This window comes from Castor canadensis, chromosome 8 (assembly GCF_047511655.1).
Source record: "Castor canadensis chromosome 8, mCasCan1.hap1v2, whole genome shotgun sequence".
NCBI classification, from domain to species: Eukaryota; Metazoa; Chordata; class Mammalia; order Rodentia; family Castoridae; genus Castor; species Castor canadensis.
Genome location: NC_133393.1, coordinates 140,512,542 through 140,531,003, shown reverse-complemented (window position 1 = coordinate 140,531,003; position 18,462 = coordinate 140,512,542). Strand labels below are relative to the sequence as shown.

The following is an 18,462-nucleotide window of genomic DNA, read 5'->3' as shown; positions in this document are numbered from 1 at the left end:
ACCACCCGTCCGGGAGGGTCGCAGCCTAGGGGCGTTCGGCCCCACTGCAGTGAGGCAAAGGCAGGGAAGGAGCCTGGCTGCACCGAGGCCAGGACGGGCCAGGGATTCTTGCAGCCCGGTGTCACCCGGATGGGAAGAGCCATATGCCAGGTTGCAACCACCATGTTACTTACTGGGGAGGGACGGGGCAGGAGATGCAAAGTGTTAAGTTCAGGACTACGGGGCGGAGGGAAGAGGGGAGGGTAGCTGGACTGATCAACCTGGTGAACCCGAAGAGGAAGAGGGTTGTGTCTCCTGACGACACCTGAGAAACTAAGTGACAGGGAAGGCTGTGAACCTGGCTACGCTCCCGGGGACACAGGAAAAACACGAGGTGCCCAAGACAGCCCGGGAGGCACCCGCCCTTCACACCCACCCGGTAGCTTGGGGGTCGCCCTAGGTAGCGCCTTCCGTCCTTGGTTCCTGTCTTAAAAATCCAGACGCAGGCGGGCTGGACTCATGTGGCTGAGCAGCTTCCACGTGGGGAAGGAGAAGGATCCCTCCCACGAGAGGGAGGCGTGCGGGATCACGCTCCGCACGGGCCGTGAGAGATCACGCTCCGCACGGGCCGTGAGAAGCCCTGTGCGAGAGCGTACGTAGACCTCCGCAGGGCGCCAAACGCGCCGCTGCCCGCAGCGGCCAAGCCCACGGCGTGGGGCGTGGCCAGGGGCGGGCTCTGGGCGTGGCCTGGGGGCGTGGCCTCGGCGCGCGGACGACGCGGAGGGAGGGTGTCACGCCGAGGGAAGCGGCCTGCGGCGGAGGGAGGGGAGGCCGAATCCTGGAAGCGGAGCTCCGCGCTGGGACTGGTTCCTTCGCAGCCATTTTCTGTCCAACCAAACAGCCGATTGGAGACGGGAGCCAACCAGGGCTGCATTGGAGGTTTGTGTCTCGCTTCGGCCAATGATCGTTCCTAAACCGACTCCACTTTAGCTCGAATGAAATGTCCGTCTCCTCCCGGCGCCGTCCCCGCCGCCAACGCCACCGCGGCCGGGGGCACTCGCCTCCCCGCAGTCGCCAGCCCGCCCTCCCTCCCGCCGGGCCGAGTGGGGCCGCGTCCGGGCCGGGTCGGGCTGGCGGGCGAGGCCGCTTCGCTGCGGGCCGGGGAGCGGCGCGAGGCCTCGGCACGGCTCTTTGTGCGCCGGGCACAGGGGCGGCGGGATGCGGGCCAGGCGCGGCCGCCGCGAGCCGGGTCCGGGAGGCTGCCGGGCCCCGGCGGCGCCCCTCGCGGCGGCGTCCCGGGCCGGCTCCATTTTGAGCCATGAGCCGACCGCGGGCGGAGGACGCCAGCCTGGCCTCGGCCGCAGCTTTGTCTCCCGCGCCCCGGCGGTGGCTGTGCCTGCGGCGGGCGTTGGGCTTGGGGCCGGGCTGCGGAGATGCGCGCTGGGGGCGGCCGCTCCGCTCCGGTCCGGTCCAGACACGCGGGCTGACAGGTTGACCGGGGCCCGGGCCGCCCCGCACCTGCGTGGGGAGGCAGCGAGGTCCCCGGGAGGAGGAAGGAGTGGCGCTGGCTTCCCCGCAGCCCTGTCTGCATGTAAAGAATGCAGCCATCTGGCGGCTTGCGGTCCCCGGACTTGCCCCGAAGGTGGGAAGGAAGCCCTTCGGGTTGGACTGAGGTTTTAATCATCGGTGGTGGGAGGCGGGAGGATTTGCAGGGCCTTAAGGAACAGGAGTGTGAGAACAAAGAATTGCAGAGCCCCAAGTCTTGTACCAAGACGATCCAGACAAGGTTAGGTAGCAGGCGTCTTTCAAAAAAAATGGCATCCCACTAATCCGCATGGACTCCCCAGGTCCGCGGTGCGTGTGACAAATCACTGGGTGACTTCAGCTCTCCTAGTGTGCGAACTGTTAAGCAGCTTACAGTGATAAGGAATATGGATCAATAGCAGTGGTATTAATTGATAGGGACTTTATTGGTAAAGTATTGAAAGTTTCACCAGAATTCCTTAAAAGGCAGTTAGTTATTCCTTGTCTACACTGCTTTGGGAGCTTAATTTTAAGGATTGTATCAATGCAAAACTGGTTGTTGAAGCCAAAGAATGGAGAGGCTGGAAGAAGAGACGACTGCGACTGCTTTTTTTGGATACAATTTTACATTTCTTCAAACATTAAGCAGTTGTGTGCATGCCCTGGAGCTATTACATGCAGCATAACTGCCCTTGAGAAAATGTATACCTTGGGAAGAGCTAGCGTTTTTATTTTAATGCACTGACTTTTATCAACTTTTAGGTGAGTGTTGTGTGGTATGGTGGCTTCACCCCCACCCATTCTAAGCAAGATATATATAGTATCTGTATTTGCAGATTTTTCTTCAAAGTTGCCCTAAAAACATTCTTGTAGCTACAAGGAAGGAGTTTTTGTTGTTGTTGTTTTCTGGGCAGTTTTGGATCTAGAAAGAAGGTACTAGATGAAAAAAATTAGAAATTACTTTTAAGATTACAGCAAACAAATGTCAGGCCTTTGCTGCCTGACATTTCAAATTCAATTCAGTGACTACATTTTTTTCTGTTTACTAGATTTCATGCTTGAATGCAAACCAGTACTTCTGCCTTTAACATTAACACTGAAAAGATGTGCTTTTGTTTTGGCACCCCCTCCCACCATTTAATTATTTCACTTGAAGAAAGGACAAGAGCAGATGAGAAATGAAGATTGACCTGGCGTAGTGCTAGGATGGTAATCCCAGCCCTGGGGAGGCTGAGGCAGGAAGATGGCACTTTCCAGGCCAGCTTGAGCTACATAGAACCAGTCTCAAAAAAACTTAACAAGAAAAAGACATGAAGGATATAATGTTGTAATTGATTCTCATTTTTTCATCTATTTGTGCCTTATCAGATTGAGTACAATTTTAGTCCAAAATGTGCCTCAAAATTAGAAATAAGGGAGGGTCTTGATTTCGGAGTATTTTTTGTTTGTTTTGGTGAGCAGCGTGCATCTTCTTTCCAGTATAATCTGATATTTAATTTAAAAGCATTATACCATTTCCTCCTTTTGAGCTTTAAATTCCTACTTTTCACTCTGAAACATTAAAAAAATCCTCAAAAAATTAACAGGTGAAGTATTTGTGTCTTGGGTGTTAACATTTCAAGTAATTTAGATGTGAAAATTTCAGTCTTCTGCATACCAAATAATTTAGTTCCTCGTGATGTATCGTGAATATTTATGATGAAAACAAATTTGGGATTATGCTGGAAAAGTAACTTCCCCCTTCCTCATGGAATTAACTTTTTTGTAATTTCTTCAAAAATAAATCTTTGATTTCAACAGACATTTATTGGATGCCCATTTTTAATACTCTGTTGACCAAGTGTAGTAGATAAACTTATATGTCCTCTTTAATTTTACTATATATGCTATACATTTCTACTCTATTATTTATCTTTCAGGTTGAAATTGGGCAAAAATTGGACACCTTTTTAGACAGGTGTTCTTGAACACCACTGACAACACAATTCTGACAGTATTTCATGACAGTAAGTATATTTTGGTTGTTAATTCCACATGAACAGTAATTGGCTAGAAACACAATTATAACTGATATATTGGAGATTACTGGTACAAGGAATGCCTTTCAAGTTTAGACAAGTAGTGCCTCTGCTCATCCACACTGCTTCCTTACTTTCAGTTACTTGAATATATTAAGTGGTCCCTGTGAGCTGCTAAGTGTTGCTGACACTGTAGGGTAAAAGCCTGTCCCGGGCTTCTGTGGAGCTGCCAGGGCCTTAGTCAAACTGAGTACTTTAGAAGTCAGTGCTGATTCTCATTGCAGCACAGTGGAAAAGAAAAGAGAGGTGTGGTGGGTGTCTTGGAGAGAACTAGGGGCCTAAACTGAACCTGAGGCTGGGTGGGATTTAGCTAGGTAGAGGGTGGCACCTGAAGCAAAACCTGGAGGCATAAGTGAGTCATTCACATTTAGGGCATGGAGATGGAGGTACATGGCCTGAAGGGGATTTCATAGGATAGTAGAGTGTAGAGCTAGCACTTGCCCACCCAGCTGATACTTAGTTCTGCTCTGCTACTATGTCTGTGACCTCAGTCATGTCACCATTTCTTTGAGTCATAAAATAAGAACTGCATTTGGCTATCCCTAAGTAAGGCATATTCTAAGCTGGGTTCTGGTGTTCCACACCTGTAATCCTTGCTACTCAGGAGGCAGAAATCAGGAGGATTGAGGTTGAGGACAGCTCTGGGCAAATAGTTCCTGAGACCTTACCTTGAGAAAACCTGTCAAAAAAAGGGCTGGCAGAGTGACTCAAGCAGTAAGAGCGCCTGTCTAGCAAGTGTGAGACCCTGAGTTCAAACCCCATACCGCCAAAAAAAAAAGGCATATTCTAGCACTAAGTTGGAAACAAGTTTGGGTAGGTGCAGTGGGAATCTGCTCACTTAAAGCTATGAAAGCGAGAATTGAATTTGATACAGAAGTCGTTTTTAGGAAACTCTAGGAACAGGTTCAAGCTGGAGAAGCAGTGTACTAGGGAGTGGATTCATCTTAAAACAGTATGTTAAGGCAGGCTGGGTACTAATCCAGTGGAAATAGAAAAGGGAGGGCAGATCTGGGAGATATTTTAAAGAAGTAACCATAAGGTAGAGCCTGGAAGAGATGGAAGAACCTAAACTAGTGTTAGTCTGTTCAGCCTCCACTAACAGTGGAGAGCAGGATCCTTCTTCACAGAATTGCAGTCTTTGAAGAGGAGATTATTCCTTGCCTGCTGTAGGGATGGGGCCAGATGCGCTTCACTTCCCAGTGTCTTAGGTTGCAGTGATGGTTGCTTATGTGGAAAGCAAAATAGTGGTGGTGGATTAGGCATTTATGAGCATAGAGGTAATACTTAATGAGCTCATTAAGAGTAAGGGAAGAAAGGGAAAACAATAGCCTTAGATTGGAACTAACAATTAGGGCATGGGGAGGAAAGAATAAACTGGTGCTTTGGAAGTAAAGGGAAAGAGAATTTGAAGCATAAAGGTGAGGCCAGCACTACAGACTCATGGAGTAGGATGAAGGCAAGATCACTAGCAACTCCTTTAAGAGTAACCGCTCAGTATCATGCTGAAGTTAAAATGCACACATCTGGAAGTTTAAATGGAAATGAGGTGTGTAAGGACTGTCAGGGTGAAAACAACAGCCAGACAAGGTGTAGGGTAGAATGAAGGTTTCCTTGTCTCTTGTGTGCCGCTGTGTGTGTAAGGAGACACTGAGCATGTTTAAAGGAGAGTGAAGAAACTGGTAGGGAGGACCGAAAATACACTAGAGATGAGGAAACCATATGTTATTTCTTAACCTCAAAAGAGATCAAAGGAATGTGATCCAGATACCACAAAAGGGTAAGTTATGTTAGAGGGGGGGAAAAAAAGACCTGTATTTGATTTGAAGAGACAATAATTACACTAGGTTATGTTTGCTGAGTTCTTACTATGTATTGTGCACTTTGCTAAGTGCTTTTTATACAATAACTTCTCATAGTAACATCATTTCCAAAATTTCAAAATGGGGAAGCTGACACACAAAAGCTGTAACTCGTTCATAGATAGAGCTAGTAAATGGGGAGCCATGTTTCAAACCCAGGCAAGCTTTCCTAAGAGCCAGCACTCCCCACTGTAGTCCAGAGTGTGTTTCTTAAACACTTTACAAATAGTGTCCTTGTTTGAGAAGAGACTTGAAATGTCCTTGTTTGAGAAGAGACTTGAAATGCTTTCAGTAGAATTTAGAGGGGGCAAATTAAAGATTTGGCTGAAGGACTACAGGAAAATGACCAGGAATGCATTTGGTAAAGTCCTTTCCATTAGAGGCTCTAGATTTCAGCTCGGGCAGATCATTGGCTTCGTATACCCCAGTTTTTTACCTGCTGCCCAGGGCCATGAACATTGCATGAGATGTTTAGATAAAGTGTTCAGTGAGTCAGCATGTCAAAGTTAGCAGTATTTACTGTACTTGACCCACAAATTATATGCATAGTTTATAGACTGCTACCCAAAAAAACAGCGTAACACTAGCCAGCTGACCATTTCTTTCACATAATATTTTAGAAAACAGTATCACCAGTTCAACTAAATAGTCTAGTCGTGGAAATTAATTTAATGAGATTTACCTACTCTTTGCCCATATCTATCAGTTCCCTTGGATACGATTCATAATTTTACCTATACTCTTGTTATTATCCTACCTGCTCTTTTCCTTTTGTTACCTGTATGAAATAAAACAGCTTCTCTGTTCTTAAACCTGGCCTATAAGTGTTACAACTGGACATAGCAGTACCTTTGTAAATTCAGTCACTGATGTATGCCTTATAGGGCCTGTGCTGCCCAGCATTGTGATCCTTTCCTGTCCTATTGTCTGCAGTGATGCCATCTGTCTTCCCAGCTGGGAGAATCTTTATCCTTGCTCAAGCTGTTAGCCAGCCACCAGATCCTGTTGGTCTAACCTAGGTGCCCTGGTTCTTTTTTTTTTTTCTCTTTTGGTGGCACTAGGGTTTGAACTCAGGGCCTCACGCTTGCTCTTGCTTGGTAGGCGCTCTGTACTTGAGGCACTTTGGCAGCCCTCTTTTGTGTTGGGTATTTTTGAGATACTTCCCCAGGCTGACTTTGAATCACAGTCCTCCTGATCTCTGCTTCCTGAATGGCTAGGATTACAGGTGTGAAGCACTAGTGCCCAGCTTGCCCTGGTTCTCTTGATGTCCAGGGTGTTGGCCCTGACACAGATATTGGGGTGATCTAACCTTGTCTGTATTCATGCCCTAACAGCAGCATTCTAGTCCTTGCTAGTCTTCTGTTTTTGTTCCCCTCCAGGTCATTGTCTGCACTGGATGGATTTTCTGTATTGCCCAGAATACTCTTTTAAAGAAACCTGATTTGCACCCTTGTGCCTAAATTCCTCTTTGATTTGCTCTTGTCCACAAGGCACTGCTTAGCCTTGGTTCAGTCCCTCAGCACTATATTCCATATTCCTGTACTGTTTCCTCTGTCTGGAACATTATTCTCCCACTTTTTTTTTTGGCACTAGGGTTTATACTTAGGGCCTCGTGCTTGCTAGGCAGGCACTCTACCACTTGAGCCACTCTGACAGCCCAGCCCACTTTTTTTTTTCTTTTCTTTTTAAAATTTTTATCCTGAATAAATTGTATTCCTCTTTCAGTCTCAGTTTAAATGCCATTTCTTAATATAAACATTTCTTGACCCCTCAGACTGGCAAGGCCCTTTTGGAATAAGCACCCACAGAATGTAGCAAAACTTCTTTGTTTTTCTTAGCACTTGGCACTATCAATTAGTTAATTATTTGCAATTATTTAATAGCTATCTATAACATTGAATATTTGCTTAAATTATTTCTTGACCCATACAGGAGACTTGTGAGGTTAAGTCCTCTTTCATCCAACTTGCTCAAGGTTTCATGGCCAAAAAGTAGCAGAGAATTCAAACTAGGTGACTTGATTTCAGAGCCTGTGTCCTGAAAGTACCAATAGACTCTGCTCTCTGCCCTTCACTCTGTCCCTCTGAGTTATGTAACATTTGTTTTCTCTGCAGGATGATGACAGAGATCTTATCTGTGTTGTTGACTGCTTATCTGGGTCGTAGAGCACACATAGCACGGACCTGATAAATACTATGTGCGCACTTAGTAAACTGCATGTTGGTTGACTTACGATCTACATTCTGTTTTATACATTTTGGCAGTACTGTGGTTTGAATTCAGGGCCTCATGATTGTGGGGCAGGTGTTCTACCACTTGAACCACTTGATCAGCTATTTTTTGGTGGGGTATTTTTCCAGATAGGGTCTCTTGAACTATTTGCCCTGGCTGATCTCTGCCTCCTGAGTAGCTAGGATTACAGGCATGAGCCACCAGTGCCTGGCTTGTTTTATAAATTTTTGTAAGACATTTAGACCTAGGAAAACACCCCTTTGGAATGTATCTAACAAGTTTTTCCCACCATCCCTTATGTATAGGAGGGTGGCTAACATAGTGTATGAATCAAAGTTTTGGGTGAATTTGTTGAATGAATAGTGCTATTACCATGGAGCATCAAAGAAGTCAGCATTAGCTTTTGGATTGTAAAAGGGATTTGGGAACATAGGGATTAAAGTCCAAGGTGGGATTTTGATGGTAGAAAGAGGAAAGGAACAGAAGGTGTGAAGTGGCAGAAAAGCTAAAACTTGCAGAAGCAAAGACACAGAATTAAGCAGAAAATATGCAACTTCTCTTCAAAGGAGAAGGAAAAGAGCCAATGTCTGTGGAGCATACTGCATGCCAAGCACTGTCTTAGCAGCTTTCTAGGCATTTAATTCTGACAGCTCCATGAAATAGCTTTTATCTTCATGTTTAGAAGACTAAGGTTTAGAGAGGCTAATGCTATGAACCAAGTGATAATCCTGCCAATAATTCTAGTGTATGACAAGATAAGGACCTCCCAGATCTACCTGGTTATTGCCCAGTTTTTTTATTCATTAGCTAATTTTAAAAGAATGATATTCTGTGGATATTCATTTAACAAGGAATTTCTGTTATTAGATCCCCATCCCCCAAAAAAGATTTGTTTCCAGTTGTAGGTTCTGAACACACACTTTGGTCATATTTCTTGGATTTTTTTTTTTTTTTTTCAGTACTGGGGTCTTGAACTTAGGGTTGCATCTTGAGCAATTTCACCAGCCCTTTTGTGTGATGTTTTTTTTTCAAGATAGGGTCTCTGAACTATTTGCCCAGGCTAGTTTTGAACTGGGATCCTCCTGATCGCTGTCTCTTTAGTAACTAGGATTACAGGTGTGAGCTACTGGCCCCTGGCCCATTTCTTGCATCTTGATCGTCCTTAGATCATTGTAAAAACTCATGGGCTCAGCTCCTTCGTGGCTAATACATCTGTCACTGTGTGCAGGAAAGGCTACTCTCTTAGTGTCTTTTCAGCATTTTATGATCAATGTAGCATTTTATATTTGGGTAGTGATTCATGTTTATTTATATTAGTTTGAGAAGGGGAGTGTTATTTCCATTTTATATAGATATAAGGGTGCTTGTTTTCAGGAAGTCAGTAGGAGAGTCAGAGTCAGCTCACTAACTGTATATCTCTTTGAGGGTACTAAAAAGTGAGTGGATAAACAGGTACCCTGTGCTTTCACAGATTGTTAAAGGCATGTGATTCCTTATTTTTCTTCCTCCTAAAAGAACAATATAAATGACAGAAATGTATTTATATGTATAGTTAAATGAGACATCCAAGTCAACAGATGCATGAAAAAAATGCCATGTAATTGAAGACTTAGAAATTAGCCTAGTACTTTAGTATCAGATAAAAAAATCCACCAGAGTCGGGCACCAGTGGCTCATGCCTGTAATCCTAGCTTAAGGAGGATCGAGGTTTGATGCCAGCCTGGGCAAATAGTTTGAGAGACCTTATCTCGAAAAACCTAATACAAAAAAAGAGCTGGTGGAGTGGCTCAAGGTATAAGCTCTGAGTTCAAACCTCAGAACCACAAAAAAAAAAAAAAAAAAAAAAAAAAAAACACCAGAGATGGAAGAGACATGTATTACACAAAGACTGAAATATTGCAATTAATAACATTAACTTTGTGCTGGTCCTGGGGTCTTGGTAAACATTCAAGATCAGATATCTGTTCTTTCTTTGGCCTAAGCATGTGCACACTTCATCCCTGCTATATTTTTTGTCCAGGTAATGCACTTTCAACTTTTCCACTCAAAAGAAGCTAGCCCTTTATTGTTTTGAATAGCAGTATTTGCAAGGCAGAAAGCCTTCCGGGGTCTGCTGGTGGTGGGATGGAATGGAGTCAGTTCAGGGCTTATGACTCACTTTTTTTCCAGATTTTCCTCTTGGAATTCTTTTAGCTCTAAGCACAATTAATTAAGGAAACTTGCTTTAAAACAGTCATGGTAACTCTCCTTCTTGTCTGTGGTTGTAGGCCATCTTTATGTGCAGGTCTCCCAGATGCTTGCTTTTCTTTTTTTCTTTAAAGAATCAGAAAGTTTAAGGGACTTGGGGAAGAAAAAATGAACCTTTGACCAAAATTAAAGGTGACAGGCTTATTTACAATGTGGGTATAAAGCCTGAGTGGTGACACATACCTGTAATCCTAGCACTCAGGAAGCTGAGGCAGGAGGATGGTGAGTTTGATTGAGGCCAGCTTGGGCAACATAGACCCTATCTTTAACAAAAAAAAAAAAAAAGGTGGTATATTTCTGGTGACATGAGTATAGAACTTCAGGGACTCCATAGGCTTCTTACCCAAGCAAACAAGATCTGTTTTGGATCTTCGTTTGTAGCAGGAGCAAAAGGGTACATTAGACTCTAGCAGGAAAGCTGAAAGTGGGGTGTGGGTGACACCCAGTTAACTAGTAAACCAATTTGACTTTGATCGGCATTTGGAGGATAAGTGAGGTTGTAAGTCATGTTGATTATGTAGTTGAAAAGAAAGAGGAATATGCTTTACAATATTTCCTTGTTTTTTCCCTGTTGCCCTTACGCTTATCACTTGTGGAATATTGGTAGGGGTATCTTGAATGGTTGGCAAATTATTAAAATGTTTCCAAGTCAAGAAATAAAAATGTTTTCTCTTAGTAAGCTTAAAACTATGAAAAAAAGCAATTAGCCCATTCTAAGAGAGTTTCTGTGCTCTGAACCTGTTGTTTTTAGTACTTTACGTGAGGAGCACTGACGGGCTTTCTTTCCTCCTAGATGGATGGTGACAGTTCCACAACAGATGCTTCTCAGTTAGGGATTTCTGCAGACTACATCGGAGGGAGCCACTATGTCATACAGCCTCACGACGGTAAGAAAGCCATGACTAGAGCCAGATGCAAATTCAGGGCAAGTTAGAAAGGACGTTTTATTAATGTGACTGATGGTCTAGGTTATTTTTGTCTGTACAAGACAATTAACAATCTCCGTGTCACAGTTCTTTGAAAATCTGGCATCAAGAACCAAAAATCTTCGTAGGGGAAATGAGAAGTAAAAGGAATTATAAAGTATGTTAGAGAAAAGCCACAGAGAAGCAATTGTGGTATTTTATGAAAGGAAAGGTCACTTTTGAAGGTGCTGTCAAAATGTTACTTGAGCTTTTTGAAGAATGGGTAGGTAGAATTTTAGTGGGTGGTGGGTGAGGACAAAAGAATTGTAGGCAGTGGGTTTGAAAGCAATGAATAGGTCATTTCTAGACCTGAGGAGATGATAAGAACTGCTAGCTTAGTCCCTAAAAAACAGTAGGAAATCTGTCAGAACGGTACTTACTCTAAATAATTTCTGACCATCTTTTCTGTCTTGAAGTGAGAATGCTGAGACTCTTGAAACTTAAAAAAATAAATTGTTTTATTTCTCTAGATACTGAGGACAGCATGAATGATCATGAAGATACAAATGGTTCAAAAGAAAGCTTCAGAGAACAAGATATATACCTTCCAATTGCAAATGTGGCTAGGATAATGAAAAATGCTATCCCTCAAACAGGAAAGGTAACACAAAGGAAAAACTGGACTAGGTTTTTCTGAGAAATGTAAAACTATGCAAATACATGTTTGAATCAGTAGTTAGCTATTGATTTTAGTCACTCAGCCTTTTAGCAAATCAAATACGTATTTCTCACTACTTAGTTACTGAGCTGTGTTCCACTTTCATTTCTGTAATGTACCTGGGTGCTGCCCCTCCACTCATTGGAAGCAGATAAAATAGAATTAAGAATCTTAGGGACTGGAGAGTGGCTCAAGTGATAGAGTGCCTGCCTAGCAAGTGCAAGGCCCTGAGTTTAAATTCTAAACAGCACCCCCACCCAAAAAAAAATTGAGAATTTAAAAAATAGGTACGTTGTCAGACCTATCAGATTTGGACATATGAAGTTGTAATTTATGTCTTAATTTTATTTCAGCAAAATTAGATAGGACTGATATAGGTATAGTAAGATTTAAAAAAAAAAAAAAAAATCCTGGGCTAGGGTGTGTGGCAGTTGGTATTTGGAAATAGCTATTTTTATACAATTGTAGATTTTATACATTTCAAATGGTATTTTTTTTTAAGTAGTTTTGTCTTTTTAGAACAGTTTAACTTCTTGCCAGGCATAATGGTTCATGACTATAATCCCAGCTACTCAGGAGGCTGTAGGTAGAAGAAATGTGCTCAAGTGGTAGAGTGCCTGCTTAAAAAGCTCAAGAAAGTACCTAAGTTCAAAATCCCATTAAAAGAAGAAAAACAAAAACAAACAAAGCTCATCACTCATCACTTGGTCTGAATTAAAATTCACACTTTATATGTTGCTTTATATTGCATAGTAAATCTTTTTGTTTTTGTGAAAGTAATAAGTGTACTATTAAAACAAATCACTTAAGCCTTTAAGTTCCAATCTGAGAAAGGTCCTCCTTACGTTTCAGGGAAAAAAATGTGCAGCTGTTGACCATTGCTCAACTAGATTAGGGTTGCACAATCCAGTCTAAAGCTGCTAGCCCTGTGTGGTTACTGAGCAGTTAGTTGAACGTAGCTGGTTCAAACTGAGATGTGCTGTAAACATAAAAGTGCACCTGATTTTGAATACTCAAAGGAAAGAGTGAAAATAATCATTTTAAATTGATTCCATGTTCCGTTGATAGTAATTTGAATATATTGGGTTAAATAAAATATACTTAATTTCACTTAATTTTTTCTTCTTTCAGCAGTACTGGGGTTTGGACTCAGAGCCTTGTGCTTTTTAGGTAGGCGCTCCACCAGTTAAGCTACACCCCCAGCTCTATTTTTTAATTTTTTTAAAATGACTCCAAAAAAAAAATTACTCTAGTATGTAGAATAGGCATGGAGGTGAACGACAGTGTGTTTTAGCAAGGAGTTTGTCATTCCTGTTATAAGTGGTTCTGGAATTGTGTGACTGATTCATTAGACTTGCACTTTCAGACCCCAGATCCCTCAGGGAAGAATTGTTTTTATGATGACTTTGTTAGGTGTGTGACTTTTTTTGTTTTTTTTGCGGCACTGGGATTTGAACTCAGGGCCTCATACTTGCCAGGCAGGTGCTCTTACCACTTAAGCGACTCCACCAGCATGTGTGTGATTCTTTAGGCAAGTTTTTTAATAAACTCAAATCTTTATTTAACATCTTGTATCATCAATAGAAAAAAGTCATCAGGTGTCATTTTTCACTTGTTTCTAATCTTAGGTAAGTTCAGTTTTTGAGTTTCGGGGGGGCTGGTGTTTATTTTGCAGTGTCCTTATTTGTGGAAATGCTAAGGCAGCAAAGTCCGTAGCCTGGTGTACTTAGTGTAGAGACAAACTGGGCTCGGTTTTCCCGGAGCATAGGGTGGTCAGGACGGACGTCCAGTGGCTCAAGTATATTTACAGTATTTTTTCTGTGAATAGTTGTCAAAACTCCTCACTGTGTTTGAGGTGTTATTGTGATTCTGAGGGTCAGAATTGTGACAGCACACATTCTGTTAATATTATTAGGATATATTTAAGAGATTAAAGGTTACTTTTCATGGCTGAAGGATGAATAGTCTTATTTTTCAGGTGTTAGTTATATTTCCTGCAAATTTACCTGTGATTTTTCTTCAGATTGCAAAAGATGCCAAAGAGTGTGTCCAAGAATGTGTAAGTGAGTTCATAAGCTTTATAACATCTGAAGCAAGTGAGAGATGCCATCAAGAGAAGCGGAAGACAATCAATGGGGAGGACATTCTCTTTGCCATGTCCACTTTAGGCTTCGACAGTTATGTGGAACCTCTGAAACTGTACCTTCAGAAATTTAGAGAAGTAAGTCAGACGTCCCAGAACTTCCTGCTTTTAAGAACACAGGATGCGCTATTCACCTTAACACTTTTTATTTGGTAGCAGATGATGTACCATTTCTCCTAAGTATTTAACTTCCTAAATTTCAGTACTTAAATCAGCAGCTGTAGAGCACTTGTCTTGCAGGCTCTGGGATCATCCCCAGCACTGTGAGAAAGTAAAAGGAACAAACAAAAACCCCTCCTCTCTTAAACAGCAGGCCCGTCCTTTTCTCTTCAGTTTATTGCTTAGTTACATAGTGATCAGAGGGATTCTGGATTCTTGCACCTGGAGGCTACTTGTGAATTCTGATCTTGGGTGCAGCATTTGAGTGTGTTAGGTCTTGGTTTCCTCATCTGTAAAGTGAGGTTTATAGCTCCTCCAGAGAATTGTTGAAAGGAGTAAGTCAACAATATTCAGTGCTCACTAAGACTGCTTGCTGTTACTGTTGTTAACTTGAAAGAGGCAGCATCGCTTAGCTTGAGGCTGTTTCGATAACTTAGACAATAAGAAAGTTTATAATGGTCTTTCTCTTTTGGGGGACCAAATTCTTTTATACTTCCTATTAGGTTATCTTTGCCTAGTGCTATAATTTTGCAAAAATAAATTGAGGTCACAGCTTATTTATTTCCATACTTAAAGGTGGGTGTCAGATTCACACTGCTTTCAAAATATATTCTTAATAACTTTAGTGTCAGAGTACCATTAAATTAGTGGTACCTGAACAGAACCATTAAAGGAGGAAGAGAAAGTATAAATTCTTCACAATACTATTCCAAATCTTCAGTATTATACAACCTTAGAATAGATGCAACTTTAGAGGTCTTTGGTCTAAATTTTAAGAATTTTAAACTTAAACTTGCTGCTTCCCAGTACTTCTCAGTTGACTGAGAAGTATGTGTGTGTGTGCGCTATAACTTGGATCATCTGTAGACTTACGAGCTATGAATTTTACATATCTCGTAGGTAGATTTCTATTAACCCTTTGATGTGTGGAATTAAAATGATTTATTTTTATCCATAAATACTTCTGATTTTCTAGGTCATTACTAATACATTTTCTTGTTATGCTATAAAAAGCATTTTGAAGGGCTTCTTTATATGTAATTAAGCAGAAGTGTTACTAATACTTTGTTTAAACATTTGTAATCCTAGAAACACCTAATTTTAGACAGTGAAAAGCAAACCTTCCCATTTGGAAGAGTTTCACTTTTCCAAAGAGTTTGTGGTGCTTCCTTCCCTAGGCTATGAAAGGCGAGAAGGGGATTGGCGGAGCAGTCACAGCTACGGACGGACTAAGTGAAGAGCTCACGGAGGAGGCATTCAGTAAGCAGTGATCCTGCTACATGGCTGCAGTCATGTTTAGGAACATAGGCACTGGGAATTTAGCTCGCGCGGTTCTGAACGATTCTTGCTAGTTCATCCTTAGTTGAAGTTAGTGAGTGTAGAAGTGTCGTGGCCTCTCACTGGTGACTTTTTTCATAGCCTGTTTTTTGGTGAACGTTCACATGAGATAGGAATATTGAGAAGTGTACTTTATAATATAAAATTAAATGATTTAAATAAATTTGGGCTCTCAAGGATGCTCTTTTAAATTGAGAGTAATATATAACACAATAAATGTTTGTGGCACTTGTCACGTTAAAAATGTATATTTATGTTTTCTATTTACGTATTACGTACACTTACGTTCTTAGGTCTCTCATCAGCTTAGCGTGCAATGTAGCTCCCAGCCTCACCTCATGCTGTGGTTTAGGTCTAGCCATGAACCGGCAACCCAGTCCTTGTGCATACGTCTAAACGTGGGCAGTAGGTATTCTGTAGAGACGTGCACATTCAGAAAACTGAGGAACGCAACAGGAAAATGTGCCTTTTAGGGAATTTTTTTGAATAGAAAGCTTGAGGGTTTATGCTTTTACCAAAATCTTATCATTGGTAAGTGGCAGAAGTGAAGGAAACACGAATTACATTTAAACTTTAAGGTTCAGGCCAAGAAAGTAAAGGCAGTTATTTTCTCTAACTTTTTCTTTCTGTCTTTTAGCTAACCAATTACCAGCTGGCTTAATAACTGCAGATGGTCAACAACAGAATGTTATGGTTTACACAACTTCCTACCAACAGGTATTGTACCATCTTTATATTTAAACAGTTGGAAAATTGATTATATTTGATGATTTTTTAATGAGTAATTTCAATACATTGCTATTAAGGACCTGATAAGATTAAGGTTATAAAAAATTATTTTATCAAAATACATATAAGTGTATTGAATTCCTTAAGGGTGTGTGTGTATATACATACACGCATGTATATATTTACACGTATTTACATTGGCATTGATTTCTAGGAAGATATCTAAGAACTTATTGAAGTAGTTCCACTGGGTAGAGGGAATGGAGAGTGAAGAGCTGGGGTGGAAGTAGACTTTTTTTTTTTTTTTTTTTTTTTTTTTGACCCTGTTGGGGTTTGAACTGTCCTTGTTCTTGCTAGGCAAGTATTCTTCCACTTAGGCCACATCTCCAGCCCTGTTCAGTGAATGTTTGTAGTATGCACATGTTACTTTTAAACTTTTAATTACATGATTTAAATTTTCAAATCTTAGATTTCTGGTGTTCAACAAATTCAGTTTTCATGATCTGAAGAAATGATGGAACGGGAGTATAGAGAAGCAAGAGTCTGTACAATTTTGGAACAGAGACATTAGAAGGAAATGACTGGTGAAGATGTCTCTTTGTACACTAAGTAGCTGTAATGTAGCTTCCTGATGCTTGACTAATTGAGGTGTTAATTTTGACTTGAGAATCTTTTTCATGAATGATTTTAAAGAAAATTTTGGATTTTAAAGGTATTAAAATATTTTTGTTTTGTACGAGAGTTTGTTGCTCTGTATGACGCCTGTATGCATTGTATATTGCAATTTATTACTGTCAGAGATTTGTAGACAGTTTCTTATTTTCATATTGAATCATGTTACTTTTGTAATTCAAGTAAGCAGCTTGGTTAATTCATGATGTTTGCCCTTTTAATAAAGTATAAGGGTAGAGTTCATTCTGAATGCAGGTTGCCTTTATTATAAATTTGAGTTTGTCTTGGCTCTATAATTTCTTGCATGATAACCTAGCTGGATCTTTAGCCTTTGCCGTATTTATTGAAATTACTTTTTTTGGCAAAACATTCATAGCTTAAGCAGCACCATTTTTTAAGAAAATGTAATTGAATAATGAAGTGTGAATGCGGAAGCAAATATTGTTGCCCTATAAAACTCGGTGCCCATTAACAGTGTTTACACTGTTCATTGTGCCTGTTAACGTAGTTTTAGTTACTGATACTTTCGTTAACACTAGATTTTCTTTTTAGTTTGTTACTATGAGTGTTGGAATTCATTTCGGTTTAATGTGGTCCTAGCTCTCCTGAAGTGTTCCTGTAGCTTGGTATTTGATTTTTTTCAAAACACATCTTAAAGTACTGCAGCACCCTCTTCCAGAAGAGGTATTCTATAGCCTGACGGTAAATGTCCTCATTTTGCTTTTTTAACTGAAATGTCTGGTTTCCTGTTATACTGTGGGAACCAAGAAACGTTGGAATCATTGTGTGTACAGACTTGCATGAGTGAGTGAACAGACTGGAGAAGAGAGTGAGTGCTGTGAGCTTGGGAAACAAGCCCCCTTCTAGTATGCTGTTTTGATCTTTGCAATAAACAAACCCTAGATAATGTAACTTTGTATAATTTTAGTAGTATGTACTTGGATTGTTCCTTTTTTAAAGTGAGAATTTGTATTTTCTCATCTATTCTTTTTGGTGATAATTAACCTGAAGTTTTTTTTTTCTTTCCTTTTTTTAATTTACTACCAGAAATGGCTATTGTGTAGTTTGCCTAGAAGGAAGTTTGAGTGAATGTCATATGTGAAGGACACTCAACTGTGTAAGGTAGAAGCGATCTTCCAGAGACAGGCTGAGCAGAAACATTTACTTTACCAGAAGGAGCTTTGGGAGTGGACGTGGGCTCTTCTGAGGTTACTCCCCTTTCCTCCTACCCCCATTTTCAAAAATCTTTATTACAGAAAATGCACATAGAAAAAAAAAAGGGACAGGGTGGTTAAGCAGAATCAATAGTCACCCTACTGTGTTGAAATAACCAATGTTAATATTTTGATAAATATCATTTGTCCTTTTACTTTGCTAAATATGTATATTTTTATAAAAATGGGCTCATATTGTGCATACTGTTTGTAACCTGCGTTTTTCACTTAACAATGTATTGTGAATGTCGTTCCCAGGTCATACATAATCTTCTCCATCATTTTTATTGGTTTTTTTATTCTGTTATATGACTGAATCATAATTTATTTAATCATCTACTGGACATTTTGACTATTTACATCTTTCACAATTATAAACAGCAATTCACTGAATCTTGTGTACATCCATGACTTGTCTTAAAATAAATTCTTAGAAATAGAAATGCTGGGTTACGAGATATGCAAAATGTTAAGGCTTTGGATATTTTGCATATGGGTGTGTTTCTGAAATACCTTCTGTTTGATCCAGGTACTATGTCACTGTGCAACTGACAAAAGCACTTGGTCTTTGGTTTCAGATTTAAGCTCTAAAACTTGTTAAAAAGATTGAATTATGTTTGCATGGAGAATCAAGAGTGATAATTTTAAAATTTAAATCAGTCTAT

General features: G+C 40.9%; 2 protein-coding genes across 2 annotated transcripts in view; one reads left to right on the top strand and one right to left on the bottom strand.

The window, feature by feature from the left end:
• Positions 1-18,462, bottom strand: part of Hcfc2 (host cell factor C2) — a 93,166-nt gene that overhangs the window by 27,452 nt on the left and 47,252 nt on the right. The window lies entirely within an intron of this gene.
• Positions 766-16,826, top strand: Nfyb (nuclear transcription factor Y subunit beta). Its single transcript, XM_020152433.2, has 8 exons — positions 766-918; positions 3,423-3,509; positions 10,713-10,806; positions 11,355-11,485; positions 13,566-13,763; positions 15,023-15,104; positions 15,820-15,899; positions 16,381-16,826. The coding sequence occupies exons 2-8, from the start codon at positions 3,504-3,506 to the stop codon at positions 16,411-16,413; spliced, it is 624 nt and encodes a 207-aa protein (XP_020008022.1). The 5' UTR covers positions 766-918; positions 3,423-3,503; the 3' UTR covers positions 16,414-16,826.

What these genes read in the sequence shown, in the direction of transcription:
- Nfyb (XM_020152433.2), top strand. An exon ending in ACCTTCAGAAATTTAGAGAA is followed by an intron (nt 13,764 to 15,022) that starts GTAAGTCAGACG and finishes TTCCTTCCCTAG; the next exon opens with GCTATGAAAGGCGAGAAGGG. An exon ending in ACACAACTTCCTACCAACAG is followed by an intron (nt 15,900 to 16,380) that starts GTATTGTACCAT and finishes TTCAAATCTTAG; the next exon opens with ATTTCTGGTGTTCAACAAAT.